A 20,911-nucleotide genomic window follows, 5' to 3' on the forward strand; every position below is an offset into this window, starting at 1 on the left:
TGTGAGATTCCCCATAACCCAGGAGGCTTGGCATGCGGTGGGTGCTCCCCAGCGGTCTGTGGATGAATTGAATGAAGACCTTCAGTAGCATTTCAGTTGACCCTCTTTCTGCCCCTGACCTAAATGTGGTTTTATAGACCACGGTTAATGATTCCAGATCCTGTATTTCTGTGGGGTCTGTGATTTGCCGCAATTATTTCCGGAACAGAAACTTTCTTGGGGTGAAATGGTCAAAGCCTGAGGCTAAATTTGTTTTAATTAAGTGTAATTCATTGAATTCAGTTTGGTTAATAACTAACATTACAGAATTTCTCCTGGAGGTAAGGTGACTTCAGGTATGAGGTCCTAGAAATAATGCAAAGCAGAGGGGTTTTCTCAGTACAGCTCGGACAAGGGCAATGAGGCAGAAGTCCATGGCATGCTGCTTTGGCTAGAACTGTGTTCCGGAAGCTGCTGTCGACCTGCTTGCTCTCCCAAATTAAAACGTAATTCAGTGAATGTCTGTTGCATCGGGGAAAGGTCATGAAATGGTTTAAATTCTGTTGAGATTAATGTTGACTTCTTGTGATCTTTGCATTCAGGATTTGACCCTGAAGCATGGCTGGCGAACGGGTGCAATTATCCCAGAGTTAAGATCTGAGCTCAGAATTATGAACACGGAGCAGTACATTCAAACTATGACCTGGCTACAGACCTTGACTGGGTTATTGGAGCAGATGCAGGTTTGGGATTTTTTTTCCTCTCCTACTTTTTCTTTAAGGCTGAGGTTAGTCCACTGGTCAAAGTTATTTTCAGGTATTTTTATGTTTAATTGTGGTCCTGAAGTATGAGGCATAAATTATCCTGCAGAATAACCACTGGGGTGATTTTGCCCCTAAAAGAGTCTTGCCATTTTCCCTAAAGAGAATTTTAAAAATGGCTCCCAAAGCCATTTGGAGAAAGAGTTTTGTGGGGCCCGTGTGAGAAATCTGGTGTCCTTACTTCCCCACTAAACCCCCATTGGGAGATCAGTGGGATTCAAGAACCTCTGCCAGTGTTAGGGTCCAGTCCTGCTTCTGCCTTTAGCCTGCGGTGGGACTTCTCCATTCTGGGCCTCCGTTTCCCCATCTGTAAAATGGAATGAACACGTCAGCCTGGGCACCACGGCTTACTGGGAAGAGTCTCAGAGCAAGAGTCAAGATCCCTGTGTGCAGCCTCCATCTGATTTTGAAGATAACACCTACAGTTTGCTGGCTCAGTGGAGTTCAGGGGTGTATTTTTCTTTCTGTAAGTTACATAGCCAGTTTGGGGCAGTTAGTGAGGAAAGTTGTTTCAGCAGTGATTTCCTGGACCGTGGAGGCTGCCCTGTGTTGCAGCTGCGACCCCTCCCCAGTCTCACGACGCACCTTGCTTTTTCACCTGGTTCAGCTGGCCTGGCCCGTAGCTGTCTCGGGGTGAATGCCAACTCTTGTAGGTTAAGGGGCATGGATGCTTGCTCTCTTGGCTGCAGCCTCTGGCCATGGCCTGGTGCCCACGGCCTGCCGGCCTGCTTTGGAAATGGGCCAGGAGCCGCCTTGCCTGGCCCAGCTGGCAGCAGACTTGGGCAGGGCTGCGGGGAGTGGCAGGTCCTCACTCCAGGGTGCACCCTTGCAGGGCATGGGGCCTCACACGTCCCCCAGGCCTCGCTTCCAGCGCACTCTGGCTACGTTGCTCCTTGGCTCATCTCTGATGAGGACTGGTTCTGTTTTCCTTCCTGTGCTTGTCTGTGAGGTGACCGTCTAAAAATAAAAGGCATCAGTTCTGGGTTAATGTAGCTTTGAGTCTGCGCATAGGTCATACAGTAATAATAGTTACTCTTCAGATGCTAGGCATTGTGCTGAATGCCTGCTCTGCAACGTTATTCATAACTCATCCCAGCTGTCCAGTGTACAATTTTTGACTTTAGAATAAGGAAACTGAGTGTTTGAGAGGTTGGGTAATATGTCCAAGGTCATAAAATGACAGAGCAAGAACTTGAACCTAGGCTGCATGGTGCCCAAGTCCCTGCTTTCAAGCACTGCACTGAAGTGCTTCTTTGCTGTGCGGCTTAGAGCTCTTGTGTGTAGCCAGACCCCTTGCCTTAGGTGCGGTCTCTCTGTGATGCAGGTAGCTGGTCAGCTACACAGATGCAGCCTGCAGGTAGGTGGTGTCGCTGCATTTTAGCTTTGAGGACAAATTTATTTCTTGTTTTCCTGTCTCTGACCTGTATAAAAAGTTTGATGAATAAGGAGTGTGTGTTTTAGAGAACAGAAGTGCTGGGAAGATTTCTGTGATTTATAGAGTTAATTGTATAAGGCGTGGGGTTAGGGAAGGAAGAAAAGAGAATTGACATTTATGCTGCCGCCCCATTTTACAGGTGAGGAAACAGGCTGAGAGATAAGTAACTTTTCCAGAATCTCAAAGTTAGTGACAGCAGAATCAAGCGATGTAGAAGCAAGAACTTACTATGCTCCAGACTCCCAGGGCTTGACGGGCATTTCATTCAACAACAGCTCTTGGAAGCGGGCACTGACATCACCCCATTTTACAGATGAAGAACCGGAGGCAGAGAGGAGAAACTAACTTGCTGGGCTTAGACCAGGCTGTCTGGCCCCAGAGCCCTCATCTCCGTGCTGTGTCACCTCTGTGTCTAACACTTTTTACAGCATTCCGTCAGGGTGGATTCACTAGGACATAGACGAGGGTGGCTGATAATTAAAAAAATATCCAAATGAGCATCACTTCTCCCTGTTCCCTATCTACTCTCTCCTCTGCCTCTGTGTTCACCTGGAAAACTATACATTATTCCAGTGATCCTGTGTCAAATGTTTCTGTAGCCCCCCTTTTTCCGATAGTACGCACATAGCATATTATCTGGACTGTTTTCTGAGGAGAGAAATTTGTCCTCTGAGGTTGGGTGTGATTTTTTTTATTTTTGGAAGCCAGCAGTGTTGTTTGGAGCCAAGTCTGATGAATTAAATGCCAGTGTTGAAATTTTGGTTTTAAAAAAGTAGCTGTGAAGAATAATTTTTGGTCACTAGCCTTGAAGTGCACTCTCAAGTGGTATGGCTTATGGTGGTAGTGCAGTGGATGGTGTGGTGTATAGTGTAGAGCCTTCCCAGGTAACCACGTCGGAGCCACGTTTAACCCAGAGTGGACAGGCTTCTGCAAAGAGCCAGCTAGTCACCGTGTTAGGCTGTGCGGGTCATACGGTCTCTGTCGCAGCTACTCAGCTGTGCTTGTAGCACACAAGCAGCCTCAGGCAGTGTGTAAACAACTGGTTGTAGCTGTATCCCTATAAACTGTATTGGTGGACACTGAAATTTGAATTTCATATCATTTTCACGCATCATGAAATTATTTTTCTTTTGATTTTTTTCAACAGTTTCAAGAGGAAAATCCTTTCTTAAGCTCATTAGGCCAATAGAAAAGTGGGTGGTGGGCTGGATTTGGCCTCCCCTGGCACAGGCTGTCAGGCTGCTGGCTAGATTGCGATATCCTGCTCTCACAGGGCTGGGCCGGCCTGTTAGTACATTTTTGTAGATTGTAGTCATGAAGGGCTGAGTATGCTAACTAGTGAGTGAGGCTAAAGATGGCTGAGGTGACTGTAGGATGAGCCTCTGGTGTGGGCTTCTGGTTAGTCTTTTCCCATCCCTTGAGTACATGGTATCACTTAAAGGTTAATTATAACTAATTAGTACCCAGTCTTTGAAGTATTTTCAAGTAGATTTCAGACACCTGAGATTGCTGTTTTACAGTTTGGCCTTGTAGGGGGATCAGAGCTGGAGAAAGGTGTGGCTCAGGAGAAATCGTTTTCTTTTAATGGGAGAGCCTTGGGCATGTTTGAATGCTGATAGGAAGGATCCAGTGCTGATGGATCAATCCAAGGAGGTTGATCACGTGGGAGAGATGATAAATGATAGAGAAAGGGCAGGTGGGAGAGGGGTGCGTGTAGGCCTTGGATGGGAGGGTGCAGGGGGAGGCTGGGTTGAGGTGCACACCCCCAGAGCTCATATGCCCCCTCCTCTGGGGATGCTCCTGGCTCAGATCTCTGGGGCGTTCCTCCTTAGCATGTCCCTCTGGCAACCTTGGGCTTCGCTGGAGATGATCTGTCATGCTTGGCTGCCCCCCATTCTGGAAAAGCTGTGCTGGAGAAAGTGCCTTGGACTTGGAGACTCTTCATGTCTACGGAGGCTGCCCTCAGGTGGGGGGCCCACCTGAGGGGAGAGTGGATGGCCTGTGGCACATGGCCTGTGGCAGCTAGTTTCCAAAAGGAGGGAGCAAGTAGATTCACTTTGGTAATCTTTCTTCTGGTCACTAGTCAGAGAATTCTCCCCTCCTGCAAGTACGGGAGAAGCTTCTCCTTCATACTGGACACAAGTGCAGTTTGTGGGCCAAGAAGGGTGTATGGGCAGAGGTGGGAGGGAAAATTCCCACCCACAGACTGATAGCCCATCCTGTGTGCTATCACATTGTTTTGTCCTGCTTACCTGGGTGTACCCCCCGCCAGGGCTCCATCTTTTCCTCTCTTACATCTTCAGTAGATAGCACAGTGCTTGCCACATAGTAGGTGCTGAATATGTATATGTATGTACACGTGTGTGTACATGTATGCATGTATATCTGTGTACTAGTGTGTATATGAATGTGTGCATGTGTATGTGTCTATGTGTATATCTGTACGTATCTATCCATATAAATAAATTCCTTGTGGCACCCTACAGAGTTTTGACCTCGTCTCATACTTCGTAGAGCCTAAGTTCTATAGTGAGTAATCTGTTGATCTAAAATGTGAGCGCTAATTGAAACCACACTCGTAGGACCTACCTCAACACCTCCAGCTGTGCTGGACCAGTCTTCCGGTGCTCCAGTACCACACGGCCAGTGGTCATTCAGTGGTGGCTGCTTCCGGCTGGTGTAGGCAGCGGTGCTGGGCCAGAAGTCCAGATTACAAGCTCAGGGTTTTGCCTGAGTGGCAGAGGCCTGCAGCAGGTGACTTAGTTAGGCTGTTGGCTTGGGCGTACGTGATAAACAGAAGGGTCTTGGCTGCCACGTCAGAAGCAGGTGGTCTGCTTGTTCGGTGTTTTCCTCCGGGTCCTGAGGCTGCCCCTGTGACCATGGACTCCAGGGAGCCCCATCTGGCCCCTGTGGTCACGTGCACCTCTGGCTGCGCTCGAGGGTTCCCGTTCAGCCTCAGGAGCCTTGGAGAGAGACTTGTGAGAATCCATGTGTTCGGGTGTGCACGGCTGTCCTTTTCTGTTTGCCTTTTGCTCACATCTCAGCCCACCCGGAAACTTCTCTGCTGCTCTGCCTGGGTGAGGTGCTCTGCCTTCTTGCCTTTTATAAAAACAATTTTCTTTTTTCTTAAACATTTTTTTTTTTTTTTTTTTGCGGTACGCGGGCCTCTCACCGCTGTGGCATCTCCTGTCGCAGAGCACAGGCTCCAGACGTGCAGGCTCAGCGGCCATGGCTCACGGGCCCAGCCGCTCCACGGCATGCGGGATCCTCCCGGACCGGGGCACGAACCCGTGTCCCCTGCATTGGCAGGCGGACTCCCAACCACTGCGCCACCAGGGAAGCCCCTTAAACACTTTTAAAGATAATATTAAGGAAAAAGATTAAAGCCAATTATAATTCAACTACCCTTGCACAAATTAAAGAAAAATTTCCGTGTTAATTTCCAAATATATGCACTTTTTTTACATGCTTGTAACTTGTGGATGTACTGTTACACCTGCTATTTCCACTTAACTGCCGTTTTTGTGTGTGTGTGTATAATACGTATATTTATGATATATATAAATGTGTATTAGGTAGCCTGTATTAAGTATATGTTTATGTGTGTAATGGATAATCCATGTGTAATGGATACATTACGCACATATTATACACGTATATTTTATGTGGATGCGTATGCATTGTGCTTATACAAAGCCTTTAATATCTCTAGTTTAATAGGAGCCTTGCTTCATGGCATCATAATATGCCATCTGCACTTGGTGGAGAAGGGCAGATTGCAGCTGGGAAGTCTGAAAAAGTATTTTTTCCTGCAGGTGCCTGTCTCTTAGACCTGAATAAAATTCCTCCCAGAAGAGCTGCCCATTAGAAAATTCTCATGACCTAATAGGTTTATTCATATCCAGAACCTTCTCAATAATTGGCTTGTGTCCTGCAGGTTCACAGAGATGCGGAGTCACAGCTGGTTTTGCAGGATTGGAAAAAGGAGAGGAAGGAGATGAGGTAAGAGCGGGCTGTTTTGAATAGAGTAAATCCCCCACCCTGGCCACGCTCACTCAGCCCACGTGCCTGGTGCAAGGCCTGCCTGAAGCAGGCTTCGAAACAGTCTTTCTCAGCTGCCAGGGGTGACGGTGACCCCCCAGCATCCAGAACGAGCCAGCTGCCCTTAGTGATGAGTGACATTTCCTCGAAGCAGCAGTGAGCTCCCTCACACCTGCTGCCTGCCCTCGAGTTTATTGTCTGTCCATCCCTCCTCCCATCCATCCCTCCTTCCAGCCCACTTAACTTCCCCATTTGGGCAGATATTGGTCCAGTTGTTGGCAATGCCGGTGGCACAGTGTGGCTAGTGGGACAGTAGCCACCGAGCCACAGTTAATTCTTGGGGCTTCTACAACCCTGGTGCTTATTTGTAACACTGCTGTTTTAGGAATGTGCAGTCACTCAGTATGATGATGTTTATTGGTGAAGAAAACCCATCTGCTGTCAGAAAAGTTTGGTGGGTGTGTGTCTTAAGGGAGCAGTTATTCTTGAATTTTTTTTTTTTTTATTAAACTCTTGTTGGTTTACAATATGGTGTTAGCTTCAGGTGTACACCTGCAGATTCTTTCCATGATAGGTTATTACAAGATAGTGAATATAGTTCCACGTGCTCTACATGTGCTCTCCGTCCTTGTTGTTTATATGTTTTATATATAGTAGTGTGTATCCATTAACCCCACACTCCTAATTTATCCCTTCCCCTCTCCTTTTCGCTTTTTATTTTCTCTGTGAGTCTGTTTCTGTTTTTTTTTTTTTTTTTTTTTTTTTTTCTTTTTGCGGTATGCGGGCCTCTCACTGTTGTGGCCTCTCCCGTTGCGGAGCACAGGCTCCGGATGCGCAGGCCCAGCGGCCATGGCTCACGGGCCCAGCTGCTCCGCAGCATATGGGATCCTCCCAGACCGGGGCACGAACCCGTATCCCCTGCATCGGCAGGCGGACTCTTAACCACTGCGCCACCAGGGAGGCCCCTGTTTCTGTTTTGTATTCATTTGTATTATCTTTTTAGATTCCACATATAAGTGATACCATATAATATTTGTCTTTCTCTGTCTGACCTACTTCACTTAGTATGATAATCTCTAGTTGCATCCATGTTGCTGCAGATGGCATTATTTCATTCTTTTCTTATGGCTGAGTAATATTCCATTGTATATATGTACCACATCTTCTTCATCCATTCATCTGTCAATGGACATTTAGGTTGATTTTAAGGGAACGATTATTCTTAAGAGGCCCTATGGACAGTTGTGCTTTCCTGTAGAAGAGGATGGATGCTGTGCCTGTAAACACTGTTGATGTGACCATTTCTGCTCTTGTGGTTCCCCCCACACCCCTCTCCCGGGCACAGCTGTCCCTAAGGTTTGGAAGTAGTGCTTATTTCCTGGGTGCTGGCCTCTGAGCAGTGGGCAGCCTGGGGGGGCTGGTGTGCGTGGAGAGGGGCAGAGTCCATCCCTCTGGGCTGCAGAAGCCACGGCTGCATTGAATCAATCCTTCCCCTTCCTTCTCAGTGTGCTGGCTGTTGGGGGCTTATTCCAACGTGATTACTGGTCTAAAATGTTAGGTGAGAGGGTGATGGGCATATAATGTCATTTGACTCTGGGGCCCTTGCCCCTGAAGGCCAGACCTGAGTCCTACACTCCAGGGACCTCAAATTATTAGAGAAAAGAATCGTTTCACCCGGCAGAGATTTTGTTTTGAATTCGAATCTCTAACAATCTCACATCTCAGATTTTTCAGTAAAATTTTAAAAACCACTTATGTTGCTTCACCTGCAGACCTAATTGAGGTCTTTGAATTTTCTACCTTTCATTGTTGTAGCATCTGCTGTCACCATATGACGAAAGAAGGCCTCTACCAACTAGTGGCTTTTATCACACAGTTGTGTAAAGGATTATGTTTTTTGCTGTGTTTATAACTGATTTTTTAACAGTCAAATGGTATTTATCCAGTTTGCTGGAACAGTCTGTGGGTAGGGGTCCTGGCCATTGGATTGGATGGTGTGCATATCCCGTGTATGTGTGACGAGGTGTTGTTTTACATACAGACACGTGTCTGCACACCTGCAGGGGCTTTGAGCCTGGGGTAGGGTGAACAGTCTTGCAAGATGCCTGTAATCCAGGCTTTGAGGAGGTGCTTGAAGCTCTGTAATGGATGGTAGAGATGTGTTTACATCACTATAAAATAATCCTTAATCTCTCAGACATAAAGTACTTTTGAGTTTATGATATGCTTTTATTTCTCTTTCCTTACTTAGTTCTCAATATAACCTCATGAAAAGGGGGCCTTTGTCCCATTCTGTAGACAAAGGAAGTTTGGAGACTCTGAGAACATTCTGCATCTCTGTGGACCTTCAGAAGCAGCTCCCGCACCCTCTGTTTCTGTTTGGGAAATGGGGTGTGCAGGCTTAGAGGCTCATGCGTTGCCGCTGGAGCCTTTGGCCGTGTTCTCTCTGGCTGGCCTAAGTGGGGAATGTGATCAGAGCCAGTTGATGGGTGAATGGACAGGCTGTTTTCTCGATTAGAAATCGGAGCTGCTCTAGGCTAATTTGAGTCCTATACGTGTGAAAGAGTGATTTAAAAAAAAATCTTTTTATTGACGTATAGTTGATGTACACTATTATATCAGTTTCAGGTATACAACATAGGGATTCACATTTTTTATAGATTGTACTCCATTTATAGTCATTATAAAATATTAGCTATATTTCCCATGCTGTGCAATAGATCCTTGTAGCTTATTTATTTATTTATTTTAAACTTTTTATTTTATATTGGGGTAGAGTTGATTAACAATGCTGTGTTGGTTTCAGGTGTACAGCAGAGTGATTCAGTTATACGTATACGTGTGTCTGTTCTTTGGGAAACAGTGATTTTGATGTTATTTAATTTCGGTAGCTAAAAGCAGACCTTTTGGGAATCACTGTCTGTTGCTTCGCTCTTCTCTTGCCTCTTCAGAGAAATGACCAAAGGTTCCTTCAACACCCAGTTCGGAAGCTTGTTCCGCACAGACCAGAACCCCACGTACTTCCTGCGGCGCCTGTCGCGGTTTGCCGACATCTACATGGCGTCCCTGAGCTGCCTCCTGAGCTATGATGTCAGCCACACGTTCTACCCCCGGAGGACCCCGCTGCAGCACGAGCTTCCTGCCTGGTCTGACAGGCCCCCAGCCGCCAGGCTGCCGCTCCTGCAGGAGGCCCAGGCCAAGTAGCCAGCGGCCCAGGCACCCTGGGCGCGAAAAGCCAGGACCGACGGCGACCCCGTACCGGGCAGACTTTGCATCGATGTGACTGTCGCTTACGGACATGCCTTGTGATATCTATTTTGTACATTACAGAGGATACCCCCCAGCTCGTGAAGACAGGGGCTCGCAGCCCACGGGGACTGCCTTCCTGTACGTGTGGGGACAGCGGCTGGCTTCCTGTCAACACCCTGTGATCGCCCTTCTTGTTTACTAAGGTACCGCGACCGGCGTCAGATTTTCTGGGACGGGGAGGCTTCTTGATACCATCTCTGGATTCCAGCAGGTGACGTTTTGAAACTCTTCTTGACTCTTCCATGCAAAACGCATGGAAAAAGTGAACATTCACAGGCAGTGCAGGGGCCCAGTGGTGTGCACCGGTGAACTGCTCACAGAAAGCTGACGCTTGAGCGAGCGCGGCGATAGCATACCACTGTGTCAGCGGCAGAGATGGTCCCCAGACGGCAGCCGCTTCCCAGATATCTTCTGGTACTAGGGCTTTGGCACTCCGGTGCCTCACTTGAAAGCAGACTCAGCCTCTCTGGAAGTCTTTCGTGAGAAAGAACAAGGGAAGTTGCAAGTCCTTGGCCTTGATTGTCCTCAGTATCCATTTCCCGTGTCCTGCCCCGTGCGGGGGAAGGACCATTGTGCCCCGGGTGATGGGCAGGTTCACTCTTTTCCCCAGAAGAGGAGGGCAAAGAGAGAAGAGCTTCTGGTTAAATTTCCAGCCAGCAGAACAGACTCTGTAGAATGAGGCTGTGAGAAACGAACAGGTCAGAAGACAAATGCCAGTGCATTTGTGGTGGGTCTCCCAGGAATTTATTTTAGCTGAAACTGCTACCTGTATGTTGCTTGAATGTGATCATTGGAGGATGGAAAATGAAACAAAAAGAATGTCCCTGTGATGAAGTGCCACGCCGTGACCCCTGCTGGCTGTGCGGCTGTCTTATTAAAACGTGTATCACCAGAAACCATCCTTGTTGGAGGGAAACGAGCAGACGCCTGTCTCTCCTGACTTGTCAGCCGAGGAGAGGGGCTTGAATCTAGCAGAAGGGGAGGGAGGTGGCCCTCTCCTCTTAACCATCTCCCACCCTCTCCTCCTCTTAGATTGCTTTCCTGCCATGTTTGTATGTCTATTTTGGGAGTTTGGGTGGTTTTCTTTAGGTGTCTGTGTTAAAGATGGGAGACGATAAAGGACACCGAAGCTAAGAGAAACAGAGTTGGAAATGACCTGGCTGGCTGAGTGTTCCCATTGCCTTCTGAGGACAAGGCAAGAGACGCGCATCCTTAAACCTAAAGGACGCAGGTACAGGAGGAAGGGGGCTTGTGGAGACAGTGCTCGCTTATTCAGCGTTCTTAATGGATTTCGTGTATGGAGCCAGTTGTTGATGAAATGCTCGCTTGGCCTTCCACAGGATACCTGCCCCAGTGTGGAAATTAGATGAGTCCCATAGCATGCACTGTAGTGCTGCTTGTTATAATGGGAGTGTACGTGTGATATTTTCTTGTATTTAACTAAAATAGTGAAGGTGATTCTCTAGACCTCATAGGCCCCATTAGCCCCCGTTTTTCCCTTCTAAATTTTATTATAAACACAGTAGTCCATTCCTTTTTCAGACAGCAGGAGGCATTTTTGTTTGCTGTTTGTTAGCGCCCAGGGGTTTTAAGCATCCGAGTGCATTGGAAGACGCGTTTCGGGGGTGCAGGTGGTGCCCAGAAATGTTCAGTGTTGGGGTCCTCAGAGGATACCCTGGTGCTTTGGGCTGTTAGTTTCTGCTTTGGAGAAGCTGAGTGAGGAAGTAGGTATTATTTTAAAACATTTTCTTAGTTTTTATCTAATCAGGTTTTCATTAGATATCTCCTAGGTGCCAGTGATAGGGTGTTCTGTTTACTCAAGAATGAAGTACAACTATTTTTACAACCTGCTTTCATGTACATCTAGGTTAGGTGACCCAAGCCTGGGTGAAGAAATAGATTTTCTGGGTGTGAATAATGAATTTTACGATTTATTACCAATTAAGGTTTCGGTCTGTGGGCCATGGTGTGTGGCGGTGTTGAGATCTCTGCGCAGGGCCCACCGAGCGTGCGCCTGGCAGATGCAAACCCGCTCTGGGGCCGGGACATCTTTTTTTTTTTTTTTTTGCGGTACGCGGGGCTCTCACTGTTGTGACCTCTCCTGTTGCGGAGCACAGGCTCCGGACGCGCAGGCTCAGCGGCCATGGCTTACGGGCCCAGCCGCTCCACGGCATGTGGGATCTTCCCGGACCAGGGCACGAACCTGCGTCCCCTGCATCGGCAGGTGGACTCTCAACCACTGCGCCACCAGGGAAGCCCAGGACAGAGGCATTCTTGTCTGTGCTCAGTCAGTCTTAACTTGTCACTGTCGTGACTCAGCTGGTGTTCAGCACGATGCACTGCATTCTGTTCTTCCCGGTTTTGTCCTCTGGTGCGCACACTTATGAAGGCATATGGGTACAAGGGAAGGGAGTCTATTTTCTACCACTCAAAACATCAGTTTGGAAAGTGAACGGAATAAAATTAGTTTGCACATTAAAAAAATATTTTCCGTTTTTAGCATCAGTTAGACTGATTTTCTCTGAATGATGTGAGCAAAAATTCACAGTCCAGGGGCAGTCCTTGCCCCCCAAGGCTCACGTACCTGTAGCTGGTTGTCCTGGAAGGAACCTGCACAACTGGTTTTTCCAGAGTTGTTTTTAATAGATGAAACCTGGCTTTTAATATATTTTAGGAGTTTGTCTTAGAGCTCCCACGTTCCTCCTAACATGGCCTCTTTTTTTCCCCCCTTTTAAAAATTCTCTTCAGCTCCGTTAATGCCATCCAACATAAACCACGTGTTACTGATTCAGGCACATCTCAGACTAAATTCCTAGTTGCTTTGAAGGCATTGGTCCTCTTAATTAGTGCAAAGGAGAAATGAAAAGTAATCTTTCCTCCTAGCTAATTTAGCTTTGGGTGACCTAAATAGCTTTCCCTCTCTTTTTGTCCCCAAAGGCCTCTAAAGCGGTAGAGAGTGTGCTAAATGCTGCATTTGGATTCCACTCAGCCGAATGTTTATCTGCTGCACCCACTTGGGAGCCCTTGTCTCGAATATGCTCTCAGACTAAATTTGGCCAGAGGCAGGCAGGGTTCCTTGATTGCTCTCTTCAACTGCTAGGGAGCCAACCTATGATTTGCCCTCTTAGCATTGATTTCCTTTTGTACCAGTTTTATGCGTTAGCATATGGGAGCTTGGCTCCAAGTTCAGCTAACCTTTAATACCCTAGTGGATTGAGGAAAAGAAAGGAAGTGAAGTTTCCCTAATGCAAGGTTCAGCAAACTTTTCCTGTAAAGGGCCGGGCAGTAAATACTTTCAGCTTTGCGGGCCATTTTCTGCGGCCCCTCTCTAGGACTGGGCCTGCCTGTGGTCCAGTACAGCGTGGCTTATGAGAACAGGCTGCAGGCTGGATTTGGCCTTTGGGCCATGGTCTGCCGAGCCCTGCTCTGATGGATTGTGTTGGTGGCAATGGCGAGATGATCTTGCTGAAAGCATGCAGATGAAGCAGCCCACAGTTGGGTGCAGCCAGTAGAAAGAAGTTCTGTAGGTAAGTGTGCCACGTTCCCCTACGAGCTACTCTCTGGGCATATTTACTTTTATGGCCAGTGGTAAAATACTGTGTTTCCAGCACACGGCATGAATGTCGTTGTGTAACTGAGCTGCCAGACTCGGCATTCATTGAATATACCTTTCATTGCACTTATCTGTGATTGTGCTAGTAGCGTGTGATGGGCTTGGATGCCCAGGAGACCCTTCAGAACCGAAGGACTTAATCCCCGCAACTGCTGGGTGTGCTGATGCCTTACCGTCCGCAGCTGTTAGTCCTCTTTGGGAGCTTCCCCTGCTGAAAAGTCCTGCCTCGGATGAGGAGGTGGTCAAGCTCCCTCCCTGGAGCAACTCTGAAGGCCTTTCAGCTCCAGAGCTGGGGGGAGGGCACACAGCTGAGGCCTCTCTGTCTGCACTGCAGCCCAGCTCCCTTCCCATCCCCTCTCCCCTTCCCGGGTGTTGGTCCCAAGGACAGTCCCCAGCTCAGTGTCTGCTCTCCAAGGAACCAACCCACAGCAGTGCTCCGTACTTTTCTGTACTGCAGGCTTGAACTCTGACTTAGGAAACTGTTTTTTTAGTAGAATGACAGATTGTGCCTGTTTAATTAATTTCAGGCACAATGAATGCAAATTAGATAGACTTACTGTTTATTCTGAATGTGAATTTGCTATTTATTCTAAATGTTGATTTTATGTTACATGACTTTGAACTTGTTGCCAAATAAAAGTTTGAATTGTATTGTCCAGTTTATTCCAAGTCATCTGTTTTGTGTGCTTCAGTCAGTGGCAAAGCCACATCACATTCTAACGTACCCAAAACAGAATATCCCTGAGAGCAAGGGTGAAAGATTTATGGCTCATTCCTCACCACCCTTGTTCTCCCACCGCCAGCAAAGCACACTTGCTTGTTTTCAGAGCTTGAGGACCATGTAATTAAGCCACGGAAGGAAAACTGGTATGCGTTTGGCCTTAGGTGGGCAGCAGATAACCCACCTGGAATTTCTGTCTCTCACAGACTGCTCCATCCTTGAGAACAAGGAGATGACAGTGAGCCACCTGTTTGTCTGCAGTCAAATTACCAGGAAAGCTGGAAATTGGAAGCAATGTTTTTAAGGGAAGAAAATACTGAATAATACTGAATTAGGAGTGCATGCTGTGAAGTCAATTCACTGCTGGGTTTTGGATAAATTTATATTTTGAAGAGCCTTCTAAAAAACCTGAATTGTGTGTGTTTCAGCTTAATGTCCTTGACCTCTCGTTGTGCCAGGAACTTCATCTCATTCACTCCTCCCACGGATACCTGCTGTTTTTCCTCTTAATCACGTGCCTTTCTGTCCCTCTGATAGTGGAGTTGGTGGACTCACTAGCGAATCGGTCCCACGTTCCTCTGGAGAGCGAGTTTCTGGAGACCTGGCGTTGCCCTCATCACGGCACGTTGTCCGAGAGGAGGTGGTGAGTTGTTCCTGGGCCTGCCGCGGGGGCTTCTTCCCTTTCCTAGAGTTGTGAGAAAGCTTCTGAGACCCTGGGGCTTCTGGACTTTGGACTTGGCTCAGCAAAAACCCTGATGATGTGGAACAACGCTGTTTGGGTTGCGAGGGCGACGGAGAGGAGAGCCTGAGGTCTGCTCAGCCCAGAGCAGGGCTTCTCCCTCCCCAGCAATGGCTCTGGAGCATGGCCAGGGCTACCCCCAGGGACAGCTTGGAAGTGGGTGGTGGGTGGGCTGGAGGGTGCCCAGTTGTCACAGTAATGGCGAGGCCACTTTGGGCCTTTTGAGGTTGTGGTGGACATCCTGCCTTGCAGAGTCCTGCACGGTGAAGGAGTGGCCTGAGCCTACACATCACTTGTGTAAAATTCCAGAACATTTTCATACCCCCAGAAGAAACCCCATACCTCTTAGCAGCCACCCCAGTCCCTAGCTGGCAACCACTCACTCACCTTTCTGTCTCTATGAATTTGCCGATTCTGGACATTTCCATGTCGATAGAATCATACGGCATGTGGTCTTTTGTGTCTGGTTTCTTTCACTGAGCATCATGTTTTCAGGGTTCATCGTGGTGTTGCGTGTATCAGTACTTAGTTCCCTTTTAGGGTGAAATGCTATTTCATGGTGTGGCTAGACACACTGGTTATCCATTCATAAGTGGGTAGACATTTGGGTTGTTTCCACGTTTTGGCTGTTAGGACTAATGCTACTACGTACCTACCTCTGTAATTTGTTGTGTGGACATGTTTTCATTTCTCTTGGGTCTGTACCTAGGAGTGGAATTTCTGGATCACACTTTAATTCTGTGTTTAACTTTTGGAGGAACTGCCAAACTGCCTTCCACAGTGGGGGCACCATTTTACATTCCCACCAGCAAATTAGGACGGATCCGATCTCTCCACATCCTCGCCAGTACTTGTTATTGTCTGTGGTTTTGAGGATGGCCATCCTAGTGGGTGTGAAGTGGTATCTCAATGTGGTTCTCATGTCTTCTTCACACAAGCAAACAAAACAGAATTAAGAAAGAAGCGTTCGTAAGGCAGATGTTGGCTAATTGAAAAGGCCCTAAGAAGCCCAAACAAGTTGGTTTTACCTTCAAAGTTTGACCCCTCCCGTGGCGAACAGTCGTTTTGTTTCCCAAAACACTGGATTTGTTCCATTGACTTTATTTCTATTCCGTAACCAATATGTCAGCACATTTCACGTGCCAGACACTGTTCTGGGTGCTGAGATATAAAGACGAATGAGGGAGGTCCCTGCCTTTGGGAGCTTACAGTCTAATAGGGAAATAAGACAAGGTCACTAGAGTGTTGGCCACTAAAGGTACACGGGAAGGACAGAAGAGAGGGAGGGAGCAGTCTCCGTGGGTTGGTGGGTGGATTTAACATGGTCCCTCACCCACAGAAACAGAATAATCCCCCAGATCAACCAAAGGGATGAGGTACGGCTTGAGTGTTTCATACTTTGAAATGTTAAAGGACCTTACATTTCCCACAGACAACTGGGGCTGAGGATTCACAGTTGACGGCCTTTCCGAGGCAGTGCCAGGGGCCCAGGTGGCGGCGGGTGATGTCTGGTTGGGGCAGGTCTGGCCCTCACAGTGCCCCCAGGGGGTCAGTGCTGTCCAGCTGCTGGTCTTCAGGGTCCTGGAAATGAGAGGTCTGTGAGCCACGCAGAGGGTGCAAGGCCTTCTGCTTGTGAATCCTTCCGGGTCGGGCATTCTTATGGCTACTGGTGTGAGGCCTTGATGGGGTTCAGGACACGCTACCCCCAAACAAAGCACCTTGGCACATTCAATGTCTTAAACTGAAGGAATTTTTACAAAATGGCAGAAGCAGGAAGGTCACTCCGACGCCCTTGCCCTACCCCCTTGCCTTTCTTTCCTGAAACAGGTAACAGAATTCCCATGTGAAAGATGCCCTCCCTGTACCAGGAGGAAAGAAGACACCACCACAGGTGGGGAATTGGGGGACTGAAATCTGTACAAACAAACCTTGTTCACTAACCCTTATCTTCCTAGTGACTTCACCATTCACTACCCCTAGCCCCACACCTCTTTCTCTTGTCAATTCCGCACACATCATCTATTGTCTAAAAGGTACAAAAGCTTCCTCTTCTGGTCCCTCCTTTGGGTCTTTGTTTTCTCCTGAAGGCTCCCACGTACAGGTAAACATTCAAAAAAATGTACATGCTTTTGTTCTGTGAGTCTGTCTTTATCAGTTTACTTTTCAGGCCCAGCTAGGGATCTTAGGAGGGTCAAGGAAAACTTCTTCCTCCCCTACAGCCTAAAACATGATTCTTCCCCCAGTGCCCCGTGGACACACGTGTTGGGAGCGAGCATGGCTTCACACTGCTGTCCCACGGCTCATGGCATGGAGGTTAGGGCCCCGTTCTGGGTGCAGTCTCTGCTGTTTGAAGGTGTGTGGTCCTGGACAAATCATTTGAACTGTGCTGTAGTTTTCTCATCTATAAAGAATCCTAGTAATATTTACCTGACAGGGAGGTGTGAGGATTAAATTAGATCTACATTAAGGAAGATTAAAAAAGCACCCCACAAAAGGTGGCTGTTACTCTGATTACAAAAAAAAATTTCCAGTTGAAAATTCATCCTGAACTAGGGTCTAATCAGAAGCCACAGTCCAGAGGCAGCCACTCTGAACCGTCTGCTGTCTGTGGCCCTGATCAGCACTGAAGTTTTGTTAATTCGCATCATGAATGTTGATGCTGTCTAGGTTGACTCCAGATAGTCTGTAGGCAATGCCCGCTCCCTCAGTATAAAAGGCATGAGAATCTAGCACACTTGGGGCTGGTATCCTCAGCTTGGGATTCCCATAACTGGAACATTTTTGCCACCTGGTTGAATGAGAAGGGTTGAGCTGAACCCTGCATCTGGGATACTCTCTCACCTGCCTCTGGTGAGTCTTTCATGCACGGGGCTCATGGAACCCTGAGAAGAGGCCAGACAGCTGAGAAGGCATGGAGAGCACTGAACAGGATGTGTAATTTTCCCCCCTTGCTTTTAAAATGAGGTTGATTTCAATATCACAAGGCTTACAGAAATAGACTATTAGTAGATGCAGTTTAGCTGAACTTGCCCTTGCAATTTGGACTGGAAACTTTTACGTGGGTTTGATTGAAAAAACAAGATTTATGATCTGGTTATTTTTCAATATTGCAGACATATTAAATCTGCTACCACAGGCACTAAGAACTATGGGACATTTGCATTTGGTTCACTGCAGAAAAATAGTAACAAATGCTGCACTCTACATGCTTACAATGGTGCAATAAAGTACTGTAATGTTTCAGTGCCAACTTACAGAAATTCAGTATAGCTCCTGTCCCGTGGAGTTGGGGTGCGTCACCCTCCCAAATGTGGATGTGTTCACCACCGTGTAAGCTCTCTGAATCCCCTCCTATTGGGTCTTTATGGATGATGATGGGAGTAGAAGGATGTGAGCTCACCTCTTCTTATGAAAACACCAAAATTGCAACTAACTGCTGAACAACCATTGACAAAAAAACCACTGGAACCTACCAAAAAAGATATCCTATGTCCAAAGACAAAGAAGAAGCCACAGTGAGATGGTAGGAGGGGCACAATTGTGATAAAATCAAATCCCATACCTGCCGGGTGGGTGAACCACAAACTGGAATATAATTATCTAGCAGAGGTTCTCTCACAGGAGTGAAAGTTCTGAGCCCCACATCAGGCTCCCCAGCCTGGGGGTCTGGCAATGGGAGGAGGAGCCCCCAGAGAACCTGGCTTTGAAGCCCCGCAGGGTTTGATCGCAGGAATTCCACAGGACTGGGGGAAACAAACTCCATGCTTGGAGGGTGCACACAGGACCCAGGGGAAAAAGCCGTGACCTCATAGGCGCCTGGGCCAGACCTACCTTCTGGTATTGGAGGGTCTCCTGAGGAGGTGGGAGGTGGCTGTGGCTCACTGTGGGGACAAGATACTGGCGGTGGTAGTTCTAGGGAGTATTCATTGATGGGAGCCCTCTTGGAGGCCGCCATTTTCTCAAACAAGACATGGCGCCACCCAACAGCCTGTAAGCTCCAGTGCTGGGATGCCTCTGGCCCGACAACCCAGAGGGTGGGAATACAGCCCCACCCATCAGCAGACAGGCTGCTTAAAGCCTTCCTGAGTGCACAGCTGCCTGATAAACACACCCTTTGACATGGCCGCAGCCACCAGTGGGACAAGACCCAGCTCCACCCACCAGTAGGCAGGAACCAGTCCCTCCCACCAGGAAGCCTGCACAGCCTCACCCACCAGGGGGGCAGGCAGCAGAAGCAAGAAGAACTACAACCCTGCAGCCTGCAGAATGGAAACAGCAATCACACAAAGTAAGACAAAATGAGAGCAGAGGAATATGTCCCAGATGAAGGAACAAGATAAAACCCCAGAAGAACAACTACGTGAAGTGGAGAGAGGCAATCGACCTGAAAAAGAATTCAGAAGAATAATGGTAAAGATGATCCACGATCTCAGAAAAAGAATGGAGGCAAAGATTGAGAAGATACAAGAAATGTTTAACAAGGACCTAGAAGAACTAAAGAACGAACAAACAGAGATGAACAATACAATAACTGCAATGAGATATACACTAGGAGGAATCAATAGCAGAATAACTGAGGTAGAAGAATGAATAAGTGACCTGGAAGACAGAATGGTGGAAATCACTGCTGCAGAACAAAATTAAAAATGAAAAGAAATGAGGACAGTCTAAGAGACCTCTGGGACAACATTAAATGCACCAACATTTGCATTATGGGGTCCCAGAAGAAGAAGAAGAGAGAGAGAAAGGACCTGAGAAAATATTGGAAGAGATAATAGCTGAAAAATTCCCTAACATGGGAAAGGGAACAGTCACCCAAGTCCAGGAAGTGCAGAGAGTCCCATACAGGATAAACCCAAGGAGGAACATGCCGATACACATAGTAATCAAATTGACAAAAATTAAAGACAAAGAAAAAATATTAAAAGCAACAAATAATATACAAAAGAATCCCCATAAGGTTATCAGCTGATTTCTTAGCAGAAACTCTTCAGGCCAGAAGGGAGTGGCATGATACACTTAAAGTGATGAAAGGGAAGAACCTACAACCAAGATTACTCTACCCAGCAAGGAGCTCATTCAGATTTGATGGAGAACTCAAAAGCTTTACAGACAAGCAAAAGCTAAGAGTATTCAGCACCACCAGACCAGCTTTGCAACAAATGCTAAAGGAATATCTCTAAATGGAAAAGAAAAGGCCACAACTAGAAACAAGAAAATTATGAATGGAAAAGCTCACCGGTAAAGGCAAACATACAGTAAAGGTAGGAAATCATCTGCCTACAAATATGATTATCAAAACCAGCAATTATGAGAAGAGGAGAGTACAAATGCAGGATACGGGAAATGCATTTAAATTAAAAGACCAGCAACTTAAAACAATCTTGTTTATATATAGACTGCTATATCAAAACCTCATGGTAACCACAAACCAAAAATCTACACTAGATACACACACACAAAGGGATTTTTTGGAGGCTTCCTCACATGGGTATGATTGGGTATGATTATTAGCTCTGTTTCTAGCCCCTCTCTCCTCTTTTAAGGGTGAAGGGTGGGGCTGAGAATTCCAACCTTCTAATCATGGCTTGGTCTTTCTGGACCAGCCCCCATCCAGGAGCCACCCAGAAGCTCCTCATCAGAACAGAAGATGCCCCTACTGTTCTTATCACTTAGGAAATTACAAGGGTTTATGAGCTCTGGGGCAGAGACCAATATACATTTTCTCTTATCTCCCTCCTAGCTTCTCGGTCTAGACCTGGTAATAAATTACAGGCAGGGCGGTATCTTCCACGTTCAGTGTGAATGGGGTGCCCTGCCGTGGGGTTAACGTCAGTGGAGGTTCCGTCTACGCTCAAGCGTCACTAACTCCAGAAACAAGTGGTCCTTTCCTGGAAGACCAGAGCAGAATATGCTCCCCTAGATATAAAAGACCTTATCAAAGAAACGTAGCTCCTAAAGCAAGCAGCAGCTCTGACAACAGGCAGAAGAATCCTGGACAACAGTGTAAACGTGGAAGCAGTTTTATGTCTTAACTTTGCGCCTGCCACCTCATCAATGTTCGTGGCAGAATTTGGCCCAAGGTTTCTTCTCCTTGTGACCTCTCACCTGGTCACGGGGTAGGGGTTGGGCAACCCCTAGTTCTCCCCGGCCTCTAACTGTTGGACGCCTCTGCCATTCACCCAGGAGAGCTCAGAATGCGGCACAACTACATGGCTTCACCCAGCTCACGACACTCGATTTTAGGCTTGTT

General features: G+C 47.4%; 2 protein-coding genes across 2 annotated transcripts in view; one reads left to right on the forward strand and one right to left on the reverse strand.

Annotated features, from left to right (window-relative positions):
* NT5DC3 (5'-nucleotidase domain containing 3) overlaps nucleotides 1–13,822 on the forward strand; it is a 55,267-nt gene extending 41,445 nt beyond the window's left edge. Inside the window, exons 12-14 of the mRNA XM_060113135.1 lie at nucleotides 582–722; nucleotides 6,173–6,237; nucleotides 9,228–13,822. Coding sequence (XP_059969118.1) covers nucleotides 582–722; nucleotides 6,173–6,237; nucleotides 9,228–9,480 — 459 coding nt within the window. The 3' untranslated portion in view covers nucleotides 9,481–13,822. The remainder of the gene's footprint in view (nucleotides 1–581; nucleotides 723–6,172; nucleotides 6,238–9,227) is intronic.
* A 2,366-nt stretch (nucleotides 13,823–16,188) lies between these two features.
* Nucleotides 16,189–20,911, reverse strand: part of STAB2 (stabilin 2) — a 155,785-nt gene continuing 151,062 nt past the window's right edge. The window contains exon 69 of the mRNA XM_060112405.1: nucleotides 16,189–16,239. Within this exon, the coding sequence (XP_059968388.1) occupies nucleotides 16,189–16,239 (51 nt within the window). The remainder of the gene's footprint in view (nucleotides 16,240–20,911) is intronic.

This window comes from Mesoplodon densirostris, chromosome 11 (genome assembly GCF_025265405.1).
Source record: "Mesoplodon densirostris isolate mMesDen1 chromosome 11, mMesDen1 primary haplotype, whole genome shotgun sequence".
Lineage (NCBI taxonomy): Eukaryota > Metazoa > Chordata > Mammalia > Artiodactyla > Ziphiidae > Mesoplodon > Mesoplodon densirostris.